The sequence below is a fragment of the Scardinius erythrophthalmus genome, assembly GCF_964197995.2.
Source record: "Scardinius erythrophthalmus genome assembly, chromosome: 15".
Classification (NCBI taxonomy): Eukaryota; Metazoa; Chordata; class Actinopteri; order Cypriniformes; family Leuciscidae; genus Scardinius; species Scardinius erythrophthalmus.
Window position 1 is genome coordinate 27,252,088 of NC_138235.1, and position 20,199 is coordinate 27,272,286.

A 20,199-nucleotide genomic window follows, 5' to 3' on the forward strand; every position below is an offset into this window, starting at 1 on the left:
GGTAAACTGCACCGAGCGGTTGAATGCGCTTACTCGATCCGCCATGTTTTTTTGTTTTGAAAAGTGTCTTATTTTACCCAGAATGCATTGCAGTGTAGTCCTACTTAAGATAGTCAGAGTCTTAAGTGCTTTGTGCAACGGTCTGATTTAGATGTCTATCTTAAGTCTGACTATCTACTATATCTAAGCCATAGTCAAAGTCTATCTTTGTGAAACCGGCCCCAGAGAAGGCTTGGGAGAAAGTGCTGTGGTCAGATGAAACCAAAATTGAGCTCTTTGGCATCAACTCAACTCGTCGTGTTTGGAAGAAGAGAAATGATGACTATGACCCCAAGCCCATCCCTACAGCCAAGCACGGAGGTGGAAACATCATGCTTTTGGAATGTTTCTCTGGTAAGGGTACAGGAAGACTTCACTGTATTGAGGGGCCGATGGACGGGGCAATGTACCATCAAATCTTGTACGAGAACCTCCTTCCCTTAGCCAGAACACTGAAGATGGGTTGTGGATGGGTCGTCCAGCATGACAATGACCCAAAACATACCACCAAGGCAACAAAGTAGAGGCTCAAGAAGAAGCACACTAAGGTCTTGGAGTGGCCTAGCCAGTCTCCAGTCCTTAATCCTATAGAAAATCTGTGGAGGGAGCTGAAACTTTGATTTTGAGCAAAGAAACCTTAAGGATTTTGAGAGGATCTGTAAAGAGGAATGGACCAAAATCCCTCCTGAGATGTGTGCAAACCTGATGACCAACTACAAGAAACGTCTTACCTCTGTGCTTGCCAACAAAGGTTTCTCCACCAAGTGCTAAGGCATGTTTTGCTTGGGAATCAAATACTTATTTCACTAACTGAAATGCAAATCAATTTAAAACCTTTATATAATGTGTTTTTTATGGATTATTTAGTTGATATTCTGTCTCTATCCGTTAAAATAAACCTACCATAAAAATTATTGATCCTTCATTTCTTTGTAAGTGGGCAAACTTACAAAATCAGCAGGGGATCGAATTATTATTTTCCCCACTGTAGTTTAGGCCACTAGAGTTAAGCTATTCGGTGTGGTAGCCTGGACACACATAGTCATAGGCCACTAGTGTTAAGCCATTTGGCAAAGCAGGCCCAGGCACACAGTCTAATAGGCTACTAGAGTCTAGTCTGCCAAGACCAAGCATATGTCCCATTTCTTATACTCAAACAAAACTGAAGGGCTAGGCACACATACTGTAGCTAGCATACACATGGTTCCAATGGGTCTTTGAAGCAGCAGCAGTACATATGTTTTGGTGGTAGATTTGCTGGGGGGCTGAATCGTCATCTCCTTTGCTTCCTGCATGATGGGGGATTTTCTATGGTGTAGAGTACACTTGGCTTGTATTGTTCAAATGTCATCTGCTCTGTTGGGGGGTTATTTATGTACGCTATATTTTAGAGCAGCAGCATGTCTTACTTTCGCACAGAAGCATGTCATGTATGTATAGGCAGTAACAAGTCCCGTACTTGCTCTGCAGCAGCAGCAGCAAAGCAGATCTATTCCACCAAGACCAAATATATCAACATTGTCATACCCATTACCATGCCAAACACTCAGAGGGCCCTATCTTGCACCCAGCGCAATTGACTTTGTACACCGACGCATGTATTATTCCTATTTTGCACCCGCGCAAAGCGCGTTTTTCCCTCCACAGAAGCACGTCGCTAAACTAGGGAATGAACTTGCGCTCATTGGGCGGTTCAGCGCAAAAAAGGAGGCGTGTTCCGCCGCAAACGTTCCTTCATGCTATTTTGCAGGTTTAGAAAACAATTGCGCCACTAACCAGGAAAAAATAGTTTAAAGTCAGTGGCGTGTTGCGCATGTTATTCATATGCTATTTTAAGGGCGCATGCTTGGCCATAATCAATGAAGCATATGCACAACGTGCATACACTTTGATTCTCTCATCTACACAGAAGCAGCAGTTTTCATTTTTGCAAATCATACATTATTACGATAGATAGATAGATAGATAGATAGATAGATAGATAGATAGATAGATAGATAGATAGATAGATAGACAATTTATTATAAAAGCATACATCTAGCTTACACATTTACCCAAATTATCATACGCCTTTTTAACCGAAGTTAATTTGGGTGGGTTTCTCCATCCACAACGTCCCTGACAAGAGCGTTGCTCTCCTTGGCTGTGAACCGCTCCTGGCGCGCGCCTGGCAAATCCGCCGTTATAATAGGAATCCGCTTTAGAACAAACACGCCTGCTCTTAAAGGGAATGTGAGATGACGCTCTGATTGGTTTATTTCACGTTACGCCCAAACCACACCTATGAGTAATGAAGCTGCTTCAGACCAACCCATTTTAGATTTGCGCCTGGGCGGCCTGGCGCAAGAGTCATTTATCCCGCCGGGAAAATAGCAACAGCGCCAAGACCCGCCCACAAAGTTACTTGCGCTTTGCGCTTTGACACTTGCGTTTCAGATCGTTAAAATAGGGCCCAGAGAGTTGTTATGACAGAAATATACAATAGTTAATGCCGCAATGAAAACAACGTGATTTATATGAAATCTTGTCCACGAACCGCTGAAATTCAAAAGGCACAGAGAAACCAAACACTAAAACCATGAAGACAAACCTGTTGAGGTTTTCAAATAACAGCAACAAGATCTAATCACAACATTTGAAAAAAAAATTCAGTTGATAATCAGTTGATGTCATATTAAAACTTTTGCATAATGTTGGACCTAAGCAGCTCATAGTGCTAAATAAATTTAATTAAAAAGTTAACAATTTGGTTGTAAGGGCATTTCTGTTTACTTTTGTATGATAAACAGTGTTGGTACTGTGTTGGGTCACCACTTGACATCTAATCTGAGTCCTGAAGTGAAACTAGATCTCTAAGAGAACTATTTTCTTCATGCTCCACATTTCAAAAATGCATGACTAAATGATTCAAAAACATAAAAAAAAAAAAAAAAAAAAAAAAAAAAAAAATTGGGAGATAAAGTTCAAGAAGAAACATCCAGAAGTAGTGACAGAAATACTGTGACCTTGAAGGAAAAATGCGTGACAAAGCCCACTGTTCAAGATGGCAAAAGAGGCCAAAGTAAACAAACTGAAAACTGAAAAGGAAAACCAGTTTGGTGGTGAAAGGTTTCACCAAACAAACCTCTTACAGGGAAAGATTTAGCTGATAACATTCATACAGTAATACGACTGTAACAAAAAGGTCCAGTGGTCCTCACCATGTCTGCAGAAAGCCAAGGTTGTCATTGAAGTGCACGCCAATGGTTGCTCGGTGCTGCTCCCACCTCCAGGACTTAATTCTGAGAATAAGACAGGACTGGCACTGCTCCAGGGCGTACACGGCCTCTTGAAGAAGCTGCAAACGCTTCTGTAAACTCGCACAGATATACAAAACCGTGAAAAACAGCTCCATTATAAATGCTTTTGTCTTTACCCTGATGAACTTATTATTCAAGCATGCATTTGAGCTTTTACCTTTGCACAAACTGAAAAGTTGTACTCAAGCTGCTTTATGCGATTCTGTCTAATGACTTGATCCGGATGCTGTTGATCCATATCATTTTGAACTGTAGGGAAACAAGAAAAAATTCATTAGACATACTGAGACACCTGTTTGCCTGTGTGCATGTAAGCCCTGATAATGATAACCCAGTCCAGGGGTTACGAACAGTTCACTTGTGTTGCGGTTCTTCATGGTGTTCATTTTATGTTCACAAATCTATGTAAATTAGTAATCTCTGGTTATCACCTACTACGGAGTACAGTTTTAAACAAGTGCTGTTTGCTTCCTGTATATCATAAAATTGCAACAAGTGACTCTCTCATAAGGTATGAAAATTGCATCTGGGTCTGCTAATAAAGGTTGAAAGAGTGTGAATTATCCCCTAATTATGTTGAACAAATTTAGTATGAAGCTTTGATCGCTAAAAGGTTAAAGGACAGGTGATTCTGAACATTTGGAGGTGCTGCAAGAAATGTTAAGAAGTTGCAGGGCTTTGTCAGAGCCACCGAATTAGACACACCAATTTTTCCAACCCTGCCAATTTGGCATAACCATGGTATTTTTATCTGTCAAGCGAAGCATCAACAACTTTGAAACTCTCAGCTCACTCCAGAGATGAAACCTTTACAGATGTTTACTCTCTACTTGAATCTACTTTTTGGTCCGATCACTTTTTGCTTCCATTTCCGTTTTAGGAGGTTTGGCTGGGCAGTGCAAGCATTTCACACCTTCCAAACTCATAACAAATGCTCCAAGCTCATCTATCACGCTTCTGGTTTCCCATATATGGACTGCCCGCAAAATGGTTGACAGACAGGAAGCACGCCTTTTAATTGGCCAATCAAAATTATTCTGAAAGGGATTATATCTTAGGGAGATATATATACCTTTACCTTTACCTATACCTTTGATTTGGTAAACAGTTGCTTACAGTGCCTTTAAATTAATTAATACGTTTTAAAAGTAATAAATAGGATATAAATGTAATAAATAACTGAGTACTCAATTATTTGCATCACTGAACATAAATAACCATTAAGCTGAATATTAACATATAGATATCAACAATTAATATAAACAACATTTTACTACAGTATACATGTTACAAGCTAATTTCTGTAACATGAAAAAAATACTTTAATACTAATAACATCTCAAGTTATTAGTATTACACACAAAATCTGGAGCACTAACATGTTTTAAGTATAGCAAAACTGTCTTTCCTTCATCCATCGCCCACATGCTAATATAAACAACCTCTGACAGAAGCTGAAAATGAGCATAGTGCTATTCCTGTTCAACTAGTGGTTAATGACGAATATTATGTTTTTGTGAGGAAAAGTTGAAAAACCTAACAGTTTACATAAATACTGTATATAAAAGCATTGTCACACTACAGACTTTCAGTTTTGGCATATCACAACCTTGGATATCACAAACACTGGATAATTATTTTAATCATTATTAAATTCAATTGCAAGATAATCAATCAATGATTTAGGTTAGTCTTTTAGAGGAGCAAATTATGATGTTTTATAAGTTAAAAGAGTTGTATTATGGATTGTAAATATTTGCACAAACTGAAGGCTATCACTGAAGAGACTTTCACAGATAAACTGACAGCTCATATAAATGAATGTTTGAGCCTAAGCTTCATGATGTATTTTGCATTGCTGTACCAGGTCATCAAAAAGCCACCCAAACTGCTATTCATGGTGAGACTTGTTGGAGCCTTCATGACGGAAATGACTATTTACACATCTGCTCCTCTAGGGCTATGTCTTATTGCATTTCTCCCTTTTGTGTTGCTGCAAAACTTTCTGTTAACCATTTCACAACAGCCATGCAGACAAAACCATGTGTGCAACCGCACAGGGCCTTGTGCTTGGCCTGCAATAATAGAGTTTTTTATATATAAAAATCATTTTTAAATGGTTTATTTTAACACAACAAAAAATCCTGTCTCAATTCCATTAAGCATAGTCAAGGTGAAAAAACAAAATCATTTTCATTTTCAATTTCAATTTCAATTTCAAAAGTCACTGTGAGGATCGCTGGATAAAATTTTCAGCACTTCCAGAGATTTTGTGGCTGAGCAGTTTTCCACAGCTAGTGCTTGTGGAAATGCTAATACTACATGTATGATGATGCTTGTTAAAAATGTATTGCACAGTTACAAATATGCAGTAGAAATTATAAAGCTACAATATCTATGTGTGTGTGACCATGATTCATGCACATACATGTCATGTGCACGGTAGTCTCACTGTCCTCCATCACACCCACCCCAACCCCACGTCAGACCTGTATGTAGCCGTTTATACAGTATATAGGGGTGATTAGGACTTTATAGTCGCTGAGTAAGAAAGTTGTGCTTGCCTTAGAGCAGGGGTGTCAAACTCATTTTCACTGAGGGCCACTTCAGCATTATGGCTGCCCTCAAAGGGCCGGTTGTAACTGTAAGACTTTTAAAATGTTAATATATTGTCTGTTTATTTGATTGTTACTTATTTAAGTTACAAATATTGTATATGCATTTGCAGGGGTGTTTCTAGGTTTTAAAAACATAAGGGGATGAGCCAGAAACATGAGGGGCTGGGTAATAATGATTTGATACAGAGAATAATGTATTATTGTATATATGCAGGGGTAAACTGGCTCAAAAATTATACTATAGCCACACCAGCACACATTACCACACAGACACACTCATTCAAATGTAAGGTAGTTAGGGGGGTTCGGGGACATGCTCCCCTGAGAAAATTTGGATTTCTCGGACTTACATATGTGCATTTTAAGGTGTTTAAAGGCCAAAAAATTTGGATAACAATAGCTTTAAAAGCATGTCAGTGGGCATTAGCATAAATTATTTGTCAAGATAACAGATTCTTAAAAATGAGAATGAGGATAAATATTGCAATGAATGATCCACACTACAAAATGGAAATGCAGAATGTTTCTGCTTATTGTTGACAATACACAATCACATATTCCAAACAAGAATGGCCTTAAATAAGAAATCTTTCAAGGATTATTTTGCATAGATGTTACATTTCAATCAAAACCCAGTGCAATCTTTTTGTGTCCAGAGGTAAATTTGCACTTTATATTACCATTATAGATTGGTTTCAGCTACTTGTTTCTTTCCTGAGTTAATCAATGTTTTTGGCACTAATCAGTTTAAAGTTCAATTGTTCACTCATAAAGACAGTCACTTGTCGCCACCTACTGGCTAAATGATGCAAGTGGCACAAACACAGACAAGCGGAGTGATACAAATGGTGAATAATACTGGTACATACTATATTAAATATTATGTAATATATTTAATATATTTAAATAAATATATTATTATATTAAAATAATATAAAATATCAATATATTATTCTTCAGTCAGTTCTATGCAGCAGAATCAGATTTAACAGATTTATTTTTTGACCAATTGTCAAAATAAAGTATAGTCCTACAAAGATATTTTATCAGAGCATGAGCAGAGCAGGGAGAACGAGAGGATCGTGATGATTCGTGTAATTTTACCAGTGTTGCCCAGCACGGAAATACCAGTGGTGGACGAAGTACACATACCATGTACTTGAGTTAAAGTACAGATACTCAAGGTAAAATTTTACTCAAGTAAAAGTAGAAGTGCTGCCTTTAAACATTCACTTGAGTAAAAGTACAAAAGTATTTGCCTTCAAATGTACTTAAGTATCCAAGTACTATGATTTTTTTATGGCTATAATGTCCTATTATAATTTTTGTCACAAGACTCTTGCTTAACTCAGTCTACGTGAAGACTCTAATGTCACTCTTGGCACATCAATCTATTAATAAAATGACATTAACTAGTCTATATATATATATATATTATATATATATTGAATTGAATAAATTTTTTGTGCGTTTAATTTTGGACGGAAGGGGACTGTTCCCATAAGGTATAATACATTTACAGTAGCCTATTTACTGTATATATTTTTCACGAGCATCTATGGTAATAATTATAAACATCCTAATGTATAAGTTTATCCATCCATAAACCTGCACAATGCCATTAAATACACACACACACACACACACACACACACACACACACATAATTTCCCTCCAAAATTAAACACCAAAACGTATTAATGCAGTGTTTCTGCTACTTCCCAGAAAGAAAAAAAAGCTATATGCAAGTAATTTTTGTGTCAACGTAATAAGCAATGTTCATTATGCGTCTATATTTACCGATAATTGCTGCAATAATAGCTGCTGCTCTCTGCCCTGCTTAAAATCATTGGCAACGCGATTTGTTTGGAACTATTGAGAGCTACACGAATCACGTGACCGCGCGGCGGCGACTTGAACCGGCGCTGAACACTGCACAGACCATTCGGTGAATGACATTAAAATACTGCGAGAGCGATTAGAGAGTAGACGGCTCTGTATGCTTTTCAATCGCTCTCGCGATTTCGCTCTATAATTTGATGTCAAACTGATCGGTCTGTGCAGCTCTGGTTCAAGTCGAACAAGCCTAGTGTGTCGCAACCTCTTACTGTCTATGGTTGAAACCGGGTTGAAACTCTCATATTTAACGGCTCTGGTTCACGCTTAGTAGATAGCGCCAAGACAAGTTCAAAACAAAGCACGCACGTTGTAGGCTGTGATTGGTGGCTCGTTTGACCAGTTAAGTTTTTATCCACTCATAAATAAAAAGGAACGACTGATTTTGAAAATGTAGTAGAGTAAAAAGTAAGATATTTGACTTTTAAATGTAGTGGAGTTAAAGTAAAAGTCTTCCAAAATTGAAATACTTAAGTAAAGTACAGATACGCAAAAAAACTACTTAAGTACAGTAACGAATTACATTTACTTCGTTACTGTCCACCACTGGGAAATACACACCATTACAGCACAGTAGTGCTATTGCAAAAAGAAACAAGTCCAGATAAATTTCATGTTGGCACGTTTTTTTTAGCGGACTTTGCCTTTCCGGTGAGCGTGAGCAGAGCTCGCAACACACACACACACACACACACACACACACACACACACACACACACACAAACGGAGGACGTTGCTTGCGGAACATTGAGCAGAACGCGCTGTGAACACGGAGCGGAGAGCACAGCGCACACACACAGCGGAACGCGCTTAGAAGTTATGCATCTTCGGAAGCGGACTCGCACGCAAAGTCATAAAACACGCTGAGCCAGAGTCAAACCGTCGCCGAACACGGAGGATCGCGGCGGCTTTTTAGTATCTTTCAGTCAAAAAACGAAAATGTTATTTTCGGCCGAAAATTTTCGGCAGCCTAAATTTCGTTGCATCCCTAATTTTAAGACACCCATATGCTCTCGCGGGCCATATAAAATAATGTGGCGGGCCGGATTTGGCCCGCGGGCCTTGAGTTTGACACATGTGCCTTAGAGTGTCAGAGAAAACATGCTCCACAAGATTCAGAATAAATTGACCTTCAGTTGGAAACTTTGCACATAGTTTACATTCTCCCCAAGAGTCCTTTTCCACTGTCATCAATAAGAAACTCTGTGACTGGCCAGGTCTTCTTAACAATATGTGACAAGTAACTAAGTTACTAACCTTGCTAAGTGGGGGAATTATGACACTTTTCTTTTTAAAGCAGCTTTGAAATCATGTGTATTATTAAATGTGATTTAAAAAACTAAGAATTAAAATACTTTAAAAGTATTTGATGACAAAATATATTGAACCTAGCAATTGAATGTGCTTTGACAGCTCATGTCGTTCCCCATTGAGGAGTCTCTGAGCTACTTGAAGTCTGAAGGTCTTTACTCTGGATCTGATGTCCACTAGGCCTTGTCCTCCTTCCTGTCTGGGCAGATACAGCACTGGAGCCTTTAACCAATGCTGTCCCGACTGGAAAAAAATCCACCAGACATCTCTGAATTTGTCTCACAAGGTCTTCTGGAGGTTCAAGGATCATCATTCTGTGCCAAAGGGAAGAGGCTATGAGGTTGTTACATATCAGCACCCTTTCCCTGTAGGACAGATGGGGCACCAACCATTTCCAATGAGACAAACGCGCACATACTTCCTCCAACAGGCCCTCGCAATTTTGCTTTCTGTACTCAGTTGTCCCCCAAAAAACTCCCAGATATTTAAAACATGCCCTTCCCCATTGTAAACCACCAGGAAGTGATGAACTTTTAGCAACTTGGCCACACCACACAGCATCGCTTTTACACCAGTACAGTAAACTTATAATTAATAATTAAGATAAAGATAATTTGACAGATTTCTGGGAGTTTAGAAAATTAATTTGTAGACCTGCCAGGTCTTTCCTTAGTTTACATAACAAGGGTTCAATAATTATATTATAAAGTTGGCCCGAAAGGGAACAGCCAAGCTAATTTTATCATACTGTATATGTGGCTTCAGTGTACACTAACCGCATCATCAAAATTAAATTATCACCAAAACCAAAGGCCTTTAGAGAATTAAAGAGAAAAATGCGATCCACCCGATCGAAAGCCTTCTCTTGGTCTAATGATAAAAATCCCATTTCAATCTTGTTATCAAAAGCATAGTCATATACATCTCTCACTAGGTTATCTACAACAGATATGTAAGCTCAGCGTTAAGTTCTGCCAGGAAGACTCAATCAGCGCGTCAAGAATTAACTCACTTCTAACCAATCATGTGTTAACACTATCAGTATAAAAGAACTGTACTTACATCTGTCTGAGTTTGCAGATACTGACGGCGCCAATTACCTCCATCCTCCCCACCACCACCAGGATGGTCCCTTCCTTTACCTCCAGGGGGTCGGCTGCGCCCCTGCCTTCATCTTCAGGCGGGATTTGCAGATTCCGTTACCCTCGCATTGCTTGCTAAGGACGGGGCCTACGCCAAAGACTATGCTTGCTGAGCTATTAATAAAGTTACTCTTGTTATATCATTTTATCTCCCGAGTCTTTCTGGTAGAACTATCGTTTATGCAGTAAGATTGATCTTTATGTATGATTTCATGCAGTACATTATTTAATGTGGTGACCAAACATTGATTTAGTAATCCGAAAACAAAACTGCCACAGGCCTCCAGTTCTTAAGAGTGTTAAATCCCCCTTCTTAGGGAGTAGTGTTAGCACTGCACGCTGAAAGCTCTTAGGAAGAATTCTTTCAGTGACACTTTTTTGAAGAACTTCAAAGTAATCATGTCCAAGAACAGGCCAGAAAGCCTTTTAGAATTCACCAGACAATCCATCTATTCCAGTTGTACGGCCTACAGAGAGTCCCATCACAGCAGCCGTGACTTCTTCAAAGGTAAGTTTAAGACTCAGACAAAAAAAGTTTGTGCTGTGAAAAGCAACTCGAAAAAGCTGCTCGTTTCTACATTGTTCATCTGATTTTTAAGAGCCGTATAAACTTGAATAGAAATCCACAGCAATTTTACGCATTTCCGTTTGATCAGAAGTGTCTCGACCATTACAGTCTTTTAAACAGTACATCAATTTCTCTTGTCCTTTTTTATGCTCAAGGTTAAAAAATAAGAAGTAGGAGAATCCATATCTCTTGCTGTTACAAAACGACTCCTTACAAGACTACTTCCTTTCACTCTTTCATTTAAAACTGAGCTCAGCAGGTTAGTCCATTTAGTCATTTGCAATCATACTTTGCTCAATACCAATAATTTCTTTTTCAAGACATTCCAAAGACTTTTTTATACAAAACGAATAATGTGATAAATATTGTTGACAAAAATTCCTTATTTGTACCTTCCCTATTTCCCACCATTGAATGCAATTTTCGCAACAATTCTTCTCACTCTTCCAAGACTCCCAAAAGAACATAAAATGTAAAAAAAAAAAAAAAAAATGTATCTTCTAATAATTTAGCATAAAATGCCAATAATGACTTTTATGCATTCTTTTTATTAAGTACCCTCAAAATTTATGATCAGACATTGAGGTGGGAAAATTTGTTACATTTAGAACTCTATTCCTCATGTTACGTGACATATAGAGTCTATCCAAATGTGCAGCAGAAACCTTCTCTCATTACTAATCTTCACCCATGTATACTGACGTGTAAACAGATTATGTTCTCTCCATACATCAGATTTTTAATCACATTGGCTAAGCACAATGCACTCCGTGCATGAGGTTCCTCACTATTCCTGTCCTGTGTAAAGTCCAAAGTACAACTGAAATCTCCGCCTAATATAATGAGATCTCCTTTGTGTTGTTGTCTTAAAAATCCTCTAATTTAGTGAACAAGCGTATTCTCTCTGCACGTATATTTGGAGCATAAATATTCACAAAAAGAAAAATAAGATTGCTAATTTCTGCCCTCACAATCAGCAATCTCCCTGGATCAACTTCATTTTTTGACAAGATTTTCACTTTAACAATAGGGGAAAAAAGTATTGCCACTCCAGCACTCAAATTGGACCCATGACTAAGGACTTTTTCTCCTTCCCACCATAGGCCCCATTCAGCCTCATTGCTTTGATCACTGTGAGTCTCTTGTAACAAAAAACACACCTATATCTGTCAAATGTATAATCTCTGAAAGTAACCTATTCTTTCTCCCATCTCTCATCCCATTAACATTTAGAGATCCCACCCGCAAGACTTCCACGAGAAAGAGGGAAAGAAAGAATTAGCAGTCATCATTATTATTGCGTTTTTCTTTTGCCTTTCCCCTCGTTATACGTTCTTTCCCTGTTTGTTTTCCATGTCTAATAACAGTTATGTGCTTTTTTTGTGGAGCTCTTCTGCTGTGAGAGCTCTTCAAGGCTACTTGTTTTCCTTGCCCATACAACAGAGGCAATAAACTTTTCAAGATCTGAAAAAAAAAAAAATCACAGACTTCTACACCTGCTTTTCCGTTTGTTTCATCTAAAAAAAAAGAGTTGATCTGCTCAAGAGTATACATATCTTTTTCAGCCACTCTTGCCATATCAGATGTATCTGACCACTGCTCTTCATTTCTCAAACTAGCATCAGTACATTGGGACAATTCATCTAGTTCATAGTCATATTTTCTTCAGAAACTCCTGCTTGTGTTTCTTTGAGTTCACACAATCCTTCATCACCTCCCTGAGCTTCACTCTCATCAGTTACAGTCTCAGCAACACAAACCAGCTGCTCAATACGGGAATTTGCGCCATCCCGGCATCTAAAATTCCATGGACACACGATGGAAACTTGTATCCTTATTTTAACTTAAGTTAAATAACGAGGGGGATGAAAAGAAAAAACACAAAGGGAAAAGAAACATAAGGAAAAAATAAAGACTTTTTCACAATCACTCCCAGAAATGCACTCAGTCCTCCTCACCCACACTTCCAACATGCAACACGCAGAGAGAGAGAGAAAGAGAGAGGGAGAGAGGGAGAGAGGGAGAGAGAGAGAGAGAGAGAGAGAGAGAGAGAGATTAAGCGTGTTAATTACCTGAATCTGTGCTTCTCTCAACATTGTTCAGCACCAGCTTCTCTACTAATATCTGCTCCAAGAACAGTGCATTTATTACCTCGCTAGTGAGAAATGTGTTAGAAATGTGTGAGAAAAAGTTGTTAAACTTTTTTAATGATAAAATCGCCAGAGCAGCGCTGACAACACGGTTCTGTGTGAGTGCATGTCTGTACTGTATGTGTGCGTTTGAATGGAAGAGAGAGCATGAGAAAGAGAGTATGTGCTTTCCCTACATAATTTCCCTACATAAATATTTTTTCCTCAAAAACACAGGTATCCAAAGTTTCATTATAACTTGATATAAAAAAATTACACTGTCCAAACCTTTTACATTATTAAATCTGGCAGGCGTAACTTCCTAAAGCTTATTAGACATTGTTCAAAACAGATTTGGATCTTTTACAGTACCTTGCATGGGCTCTATTTCCTGTTTTTCCCAATTCAAATCCTCTTGTAGCTGATGAAGCGTTTGTCGGCAGTTCTGAATTTCCAAAACTTTGAGCACCAGATTGTCCACATCAGCCTTAGAATCCTCCCTTACAGGTTGTGGGGTGCCATTGGCAGCTGGAGGACCCCCAGGCATGGGCTGAAAGGGTGGGAAGCCCAGACTCTATAGACAAACACACAGACACAAAGAGCAATGACACAACGGACATTTACAATACACATAACACATAAATGTTCTGATACTTCAGAATTAAAGGTTTTTTTGTGCTTACTGCCTGTCCTAACAATTGTCTTTCTTTCCTTAGCATATCTCGAACTGTCCTCACAAGTTGCATGGGTTGTGGCTGGTACACACTCTGAGGAATAATTCATGAGGTTACATAGTAAATACAAACAGTCAGAAATACAAACAGTGTGTCAGATGTCACAAGTCAACATGGTAGGCTGCCAATAGTAAAATGTCTTTCTGTATTGTGATCCATAAGTGTTCACAATGTAAAAGAAATGAAAATCAACATGATTCATGTTATATAGCATATAGTGAATCTTTAAAAAAAAATTGCAGTGCAATAACTCCTTGTATTGACATAATTAACACAACTGTCCTGGACATCCCACATGGTGATGTAGATCATCTAAAGCAGGAGTTTTCACTTTTTGATGCCATGGGCCCTCAAATATGAGTATTGCGAAGAACTCTCCTCCTAAACAATAATGGCAGCTATATATTTCCATTTATAAGGACCCATTTACACTGAGAAAAAGTGTGCTGTTAAAGATATTTTGTTATCTGTAAAATGAAATAATTACCTTTTATATTGTTACTGTATTGAAGCCAAAGCAAATTATTAAATATAGAAAATGTTGTAAATTTTTTCTATTCATTATTTCAGTGAGAAATGTTAAACATACAAAAATGAAGAATTATTTAAACTGGCTTATATGATGCAGCATCTTCAAGCCAGCAATAATTATGAGTGTTAGGATTGTTGTGCACACCAAGTTCTTGCTGATATGTTGTAGTTTGACCTTCTCCACCACATTAGGGTTTTGTTGGGCCACCTCCTGCAGCAAAAGCACCATCTGATCCAACAGTAAACGGGCCCGAGGCTCCTGCTCCATGCTGTCTAGATCAAATTCCTCCCTAAATCAAACACAGACATGACATTTTTAAGTCATCTTTGGTAACCGTAGGGCCCTATGATTTCCGCGGTGCAGAAACTGCGGACGTAATCACAGAATCCAGTCATAAAAACCGAATTTACTGAATAATGTGGAATTTCAAGGAATTTCTCAGATTTTTGATGAATAAATAAAAAGCTTGAATCAAATCACGATATAGATTAGTGTCTGTTAATATTAAACCGCAAAAAGACCATTTAAAGTGTTAGTTCACCCAAAAATGAAAATTCTGTCATTAATTGCGCTCCAAACCAGCAAGACCTTCGGAACACAAATAAAGATATTTTTGATGAAATCTGAGAGCTTTCTGACCCCCCATAGACTGCAATGTAATCACCACTTTCAAGGCCCATGAAGGTTGTAAAGACATCGTTAAAATAGTCCATGTACATTAGTTCAACCTTAATGTTATGAAGCGACAAGAATACTTTTTGTATTCTTGTCGCTTCATAACATTAAGGTTGAACTAAAAAAAACACAACAAAAATAATGACTTTATTCAACAATTCATCTCCCGTGTCAGTCTCCGACGCTGTTCACGTGAGCACCACGATGCGTGTGTGTGGTGTTGACGCAGGGACCTGCCAATAGAGTGGTGCAGGTATGACATCACTTGCAGGCCAAAACGTGGAAACGAGTAGGCATTTTAGCACTTCAGGTTCCATTGTCCTGAAGTCAATTGGATTTTTTTGGTTGAAATATGGTCTGTGGCGAACAAGCTCAAGATACTTTCACATTTTATTCTAAGACATAAAATATATCAGTTATACCCCACTCGTGATTTTTTTAAGCTGTTACGTGTCTTGAAACAGGCGATAATCCAAAAAACCTATAGAAAAATCTGATTGGGTTTTGTGGAGGGAACCAGTGTGATGCTAACTGCCGATTGGCCTACAAAATGATGTCATATCTAAACCACTCGTTCTGTCATAGAACCCGGAATAATAATAATACTAATAATTATAATAATAAATTACTATTAAAACTTTATTTTTTAAGGAATACAATTTTTTTCTTCCATGTTTATACGATTAAAAAATAAATTCAATTAATGTTTTATGCTTACATTTGATTGACATAAAATTAAAATACACAACGCAAACTTTCTGAAGAAAACAAATTATAAATAGTTTTTTATGAATTCAATTAATCAGACATGCTTTTTGATTATTGAAATTTAATTAAACCATTTAAATGGAATCCAGAAAACTTAAAACAGAAAACACAGAATTTGCAAAAAAAAAATAAAACCAATTTGAGAAAATAAATATATAAAACGTATTTCATGGGGCCCTAAACATGTACTCTTTTTAAACCTTTAATAAATTGTTGTTAAATTGTATAAGTTTCATGATTTCAATTAATTAGACATGCTTTTTGATTACTAAAATGTTATTTAGTCCAAAAAAATTAAACGGAAAAAACAGAATTTGGAAAAAAATAAAACGGAATGAGGAAAAATAATTTTCTTGGAAAGAAAAAAGCCTTTCAAGTCTAGCTTGTCCTGTGAGTCACTATGACAGAACATGATTCATGAGAAATTCCTAAGAAGTTAAACTACACTAAATTGTAGTGTGCATCCGTTTATAAGCACTATTGTCACTCACACAGTTTCAATTTCATTTATTTCACTTAGTCAACAAAACATTTTAAAGGTGCACTCATTTGAACTTCATGAAAAGCTTTATCGCTAAGGAAATGAACTTTTTGAAATATGGAGGCTCGTGGAGGCTGATCACATGACCAGCCAAATACTACTCACTTCTCTTATTATCAAACACTTTCTTTGTGAATAAAATACTTCTACAATAGCATCTATGTTGATTTAAAGCTACTAGTGTCAGTTTAAAAAAAAAATACTGCGTCAAACGTAATACAACATTTGTAACAGTGATGTCATACCATATCTGATCCTCTATCCAGTTGGCCAGATAATGTCTGACATCCAGAGGGAGTGTTTCTGGGTAGAGTTCATTCAGCGTCTGAGTTGGCAGGAACTGTAACTGCGGGGTCATTTGCGCCCACAGCGCCATAGTGTGCAAACACTGCAACAGTAAAAATCACAACATTACCACCGCATTGAAAGAAATGGCATTTTCAATTCCTTGGGAAGGAATCGTTCTCTAAAAATGAAATCTATGAAGATTAATAATTCTCATGATGTTCTAAACCACAGCTGTTTCCCATACAAGATCAGTTCATATGACCACATCAATCAACTTCCAAAAAGCATTGCTATATTCCAAGTTTTCTAAAGTCATCTGATCACTGAATTGGTTCAGTTCAATTTGTGAAGAAATAGTTGTAACTTGTGTGGCTTCAGAATGCTTGGAATACAACTACAAACAGTATGGACAACTTTTAAGGTGGTCCTTTTTGGAGCTTGACAGATGTGGTCTCTATAGACTGTCAGTGCATATAATATATTGAGAAAAATATATTGAGTTTCATGGAATTAATTACAGAATTTGGGATGAACTACACACAGATAAGACACTCTTTACTTATCACAAATAAACAAACTAATGATTTAAACATGGTTTAATGCTTTGAATTAGGGACGCTGCTCATCATAATCATACAGAATAGAAAACTGCAATATTTATATTTAAGACAAATAAACATTGTATTTATAACAACTTCCCTATTCTAGGGATGAATTGAACAAACTGAATTGGAAATCTGAATTCTTCTATGCAAAACAAATGTCAATTTTAGAAATTCAAAAAAATAGCATCTGATGACAAGATAATGCTCAACATTTTGTAGCATGCTGGATTTCAGGTTTTTTTCTGGTTTAATTTAGTGTAAAGAGCACAGGCAGATGTGTTGGGGAAAGAGCAGAATGTGTAATTACTGCTCTGTGTCACTGTGTGACTTTTGTTTGGGCAAGTGAGAAAAGATAGTATGTCTGTCTTATCTCTCTCCAACATAAGGGGACAGAAGACACTGTATACCACAGCACGCATGAAAAAACAACAGCCCGGTAAACCCAACCATCACTAATATAACAAGTTTGCTTACATAGATGGTAATTTTAGCACATAAATTAGCTATGCTGCATTGTAAGAAGATAAGAACATTTTATTATGGTGTATACACAACATGTAATATGATAATGCTTCTGACCTTCTTGACCAAAACATATCTTTCATTTTTTTTTGTAATGGAACTTAATTATTTGTACATACGATGAACACATATGTTTTTCTACGTTTAGATAGACAGTTAAAGGAGAAAATGCAAATTGTCAGGATCTAAAAGCGGAAACCCTTCTTCTAAGAAAAACAAACCCAGTAGGCCTAATGTTATATGAGGTAAAAGTGTTAACTGTAATAAATACATGTGATCATGCTATCAAACATAATTAATCTCAATTATAATAATATTTTGTGAACATCAAAAAGATTTAAAAGGATGCTATGTCGATATTGTATGTTTCAGTGTCCATAGAAATATGTGTAGGCCTATACTTCACGTACAAATTCCAATTAACAGATTATATCATTTTGACAGGATACATTTATGGTTTCTACTTCTACAAACCTACAAGCACACGTGGTGTGTTAGATTCAAGCACTGAAACCAAACTGTACCCAAAGGCATGTAAGCATGCTTGATCATGTCCATAACAACTGTGTCACTTCTCATTTCTTTCTGAAAAAGATGTTGATCGGTCTTGAACATGATCACACTATCAGAATTGTTTAAACTAAAACCTTTAAAAAAAACTAGGACCAGGCTTAAGCTGTGTGTATGAAAGTTATTAGAAAAGTCATAAAACTGAACAGCTAATCAGCATTTGTTATGAAATAACTTGAACCCCCTTAAAACTTGAAGGGACAGTTCACACAAAAATGGAAAACACTGAAATTCGTTGACTTTTGTTGTATGTACAAATATATATTGTGGACTATCCCTTTACAACATAAAGGAAAACACATAAGGTCACGAGATAAGATCAGTAGCAACCAATATCTCTTTCTAAATAGCCTTTTTTTTTAATGCTAAAGCTATTTTTTTCTAATTAAATATCAGTTTAACCAATCAGTTATGAAAATTCTACAAAAATACAAACCAATTTGTCTATTTAAATAGCTGATTTGTACTTTGTTAAAGCTTTTTTTTTCCAAATCAAATATCGTTTTAACCAAATTATCAGTTTTCGGAAAATTTTAAACAAATATTTCCCTGGGATTTCTTCAATACTAGGTTAATCCCTTGATCTTTTGAGAGTTGTTTTTAATCAAGTCATAAGGTGTACATTTTCATTCATTAAGACATTAAAGGTCATGACTCATCTTTATTTGGGAATCCTTCTGTTCCAATTAATATCTGCATTTCCTCAAATTTTTTTTTTTTTTTTTTTTGCTCCAAAGGTTAAATGTTTGACAAAGGGATTGGTGCAGCGTAGGTGAGGTGTAGGTGAAAAAAAAGACCACACCTATGTGCAGACATAATATCTGAAGATATTTCATTCAAGGGAAATACATCATGCTATTACAGGATGTAGAACAAAGTTTAACAGATGACCCATGAAAATTCAAGTTCATTCTTAAATGTATACATGACATCACCAGAAGCTGTGCAGGAAAAACTGATCTTGTAAAAACATAGTGCCTATTTATGTAGCAATTAGAGCGAAAATAAATAAATAAATGAATACAAGAAAGATCTTGAGGAAATAAGAGATGGCATATTTATGGAAGCATAGTTTTAAGGCTTGTCATTGGGTATATAAATCACGCCTTTAGGTTTGCTTTCCTCTCTGCAGCAGATCACAGACAAAGTGTCACAGCTGCATTCTGTTATAACTTATCATCTGAAGAACACCGAACGGTTCTTTCTCTGACATAAAAAAGGATTACATAGAAATGTGTTTTGTTCATGTTTATTAGCCTAATCTTTCTTTTTCGGCACTGTTATGTGCTACTGGCTGCAAAGCAATGTCATATTCTCAAAAAAAATCTTATTTAATAATAGATCAGTGCCCTATTTTATGTATTTGCAGAGAAGAAAAATCAAGTAAAGTTTTATTTTATTATTGCAAAGGCTGCTCTTTCATAGTCCTGTTTCTTTAACATGGTCTCAGATGTTTATATTAAAGGAGAACTCCGGTCAATTTTAACATTGAGCTCATTTTTGTGTAAATTTGGAGTGCTGTCAGTACAGAGAACAACGGTGTTGCACCGTGTTATCCTCTTTTTAAAATTTGCACCCTGTTGACTTCAACGGGTGAATCTGACTGCAGTAGATGTGAAAGATACTAATAAAAATGATGTTATTTCAGCCAGCGCACATACCTGTATTTTCTTCCTGTTTTCGGTCGAAGTCCATAGTAATCGATTGTCGAGTTCACACGCATAGGTTTAGTTACCTATGATCACGCGCGTGAACTCGACAATCGACTACTATGGACTTCGACCGAAAACAGGAAGAAAATACAGGTATGTGCGCTGGCTGAAATAACATCATTTTTATAAATATCTTTCACATCTACTGCAGTCAGATTCACCCGTGATCACTCTGAAGGATCACACATCAAGGATGTTAAGAGGCTAAAAGCAGGTTTAAAACTTGCCCCATTGAAGTCAACAGGGTGCA

General features: G+C 37.0%; 1 protein-coding gene across 1 annotated transcript in view; it reads right to left on the minus strand.

Annotated features, from left to right (window-relative positions):
- The window catches only part of stat6 (signal transducer and activator of transcription 6, interleukin-4 induced), a 39,061-nt gene that overhangs the window by 16,837 nt on the left and 2,025 nt on the right, over positions 1 to 20,199 (minus strand). The window contains exons 2-7 of the mRNA XM_081387558.1: positions 16,498 to 16,640; positions 14,413 to 14,557; positions 13,686 to 13,769; positions 13,375 to 13,576; positions 3,496 to 3,587; positions 3,240 to 3,388 (exon numbers count right to left, since the gene is read on the minus strand). Coding sequence (XP_081243684.1) covers positions 3,240 to 3,388; positions 3,496 to 3,587; positions 13,375 to 13,576; positions 13,686 to 13,769; positions 14,413 to 14,557; positions 16,498 to 16,628 — 803 coding nt within the window. The 5' untranslated portion in view covers positions 16,629 to 16,640. The remainder of the gene's footprint in view (positions 1 to 3,239; positions 3,389 to 3,495; positions 3,588 to 13,374; positions 13,577 to 13,685; positions 13,770 to 14,412; positions 14,558 to 16,497; positions 16,641 to 20,199) is intronic.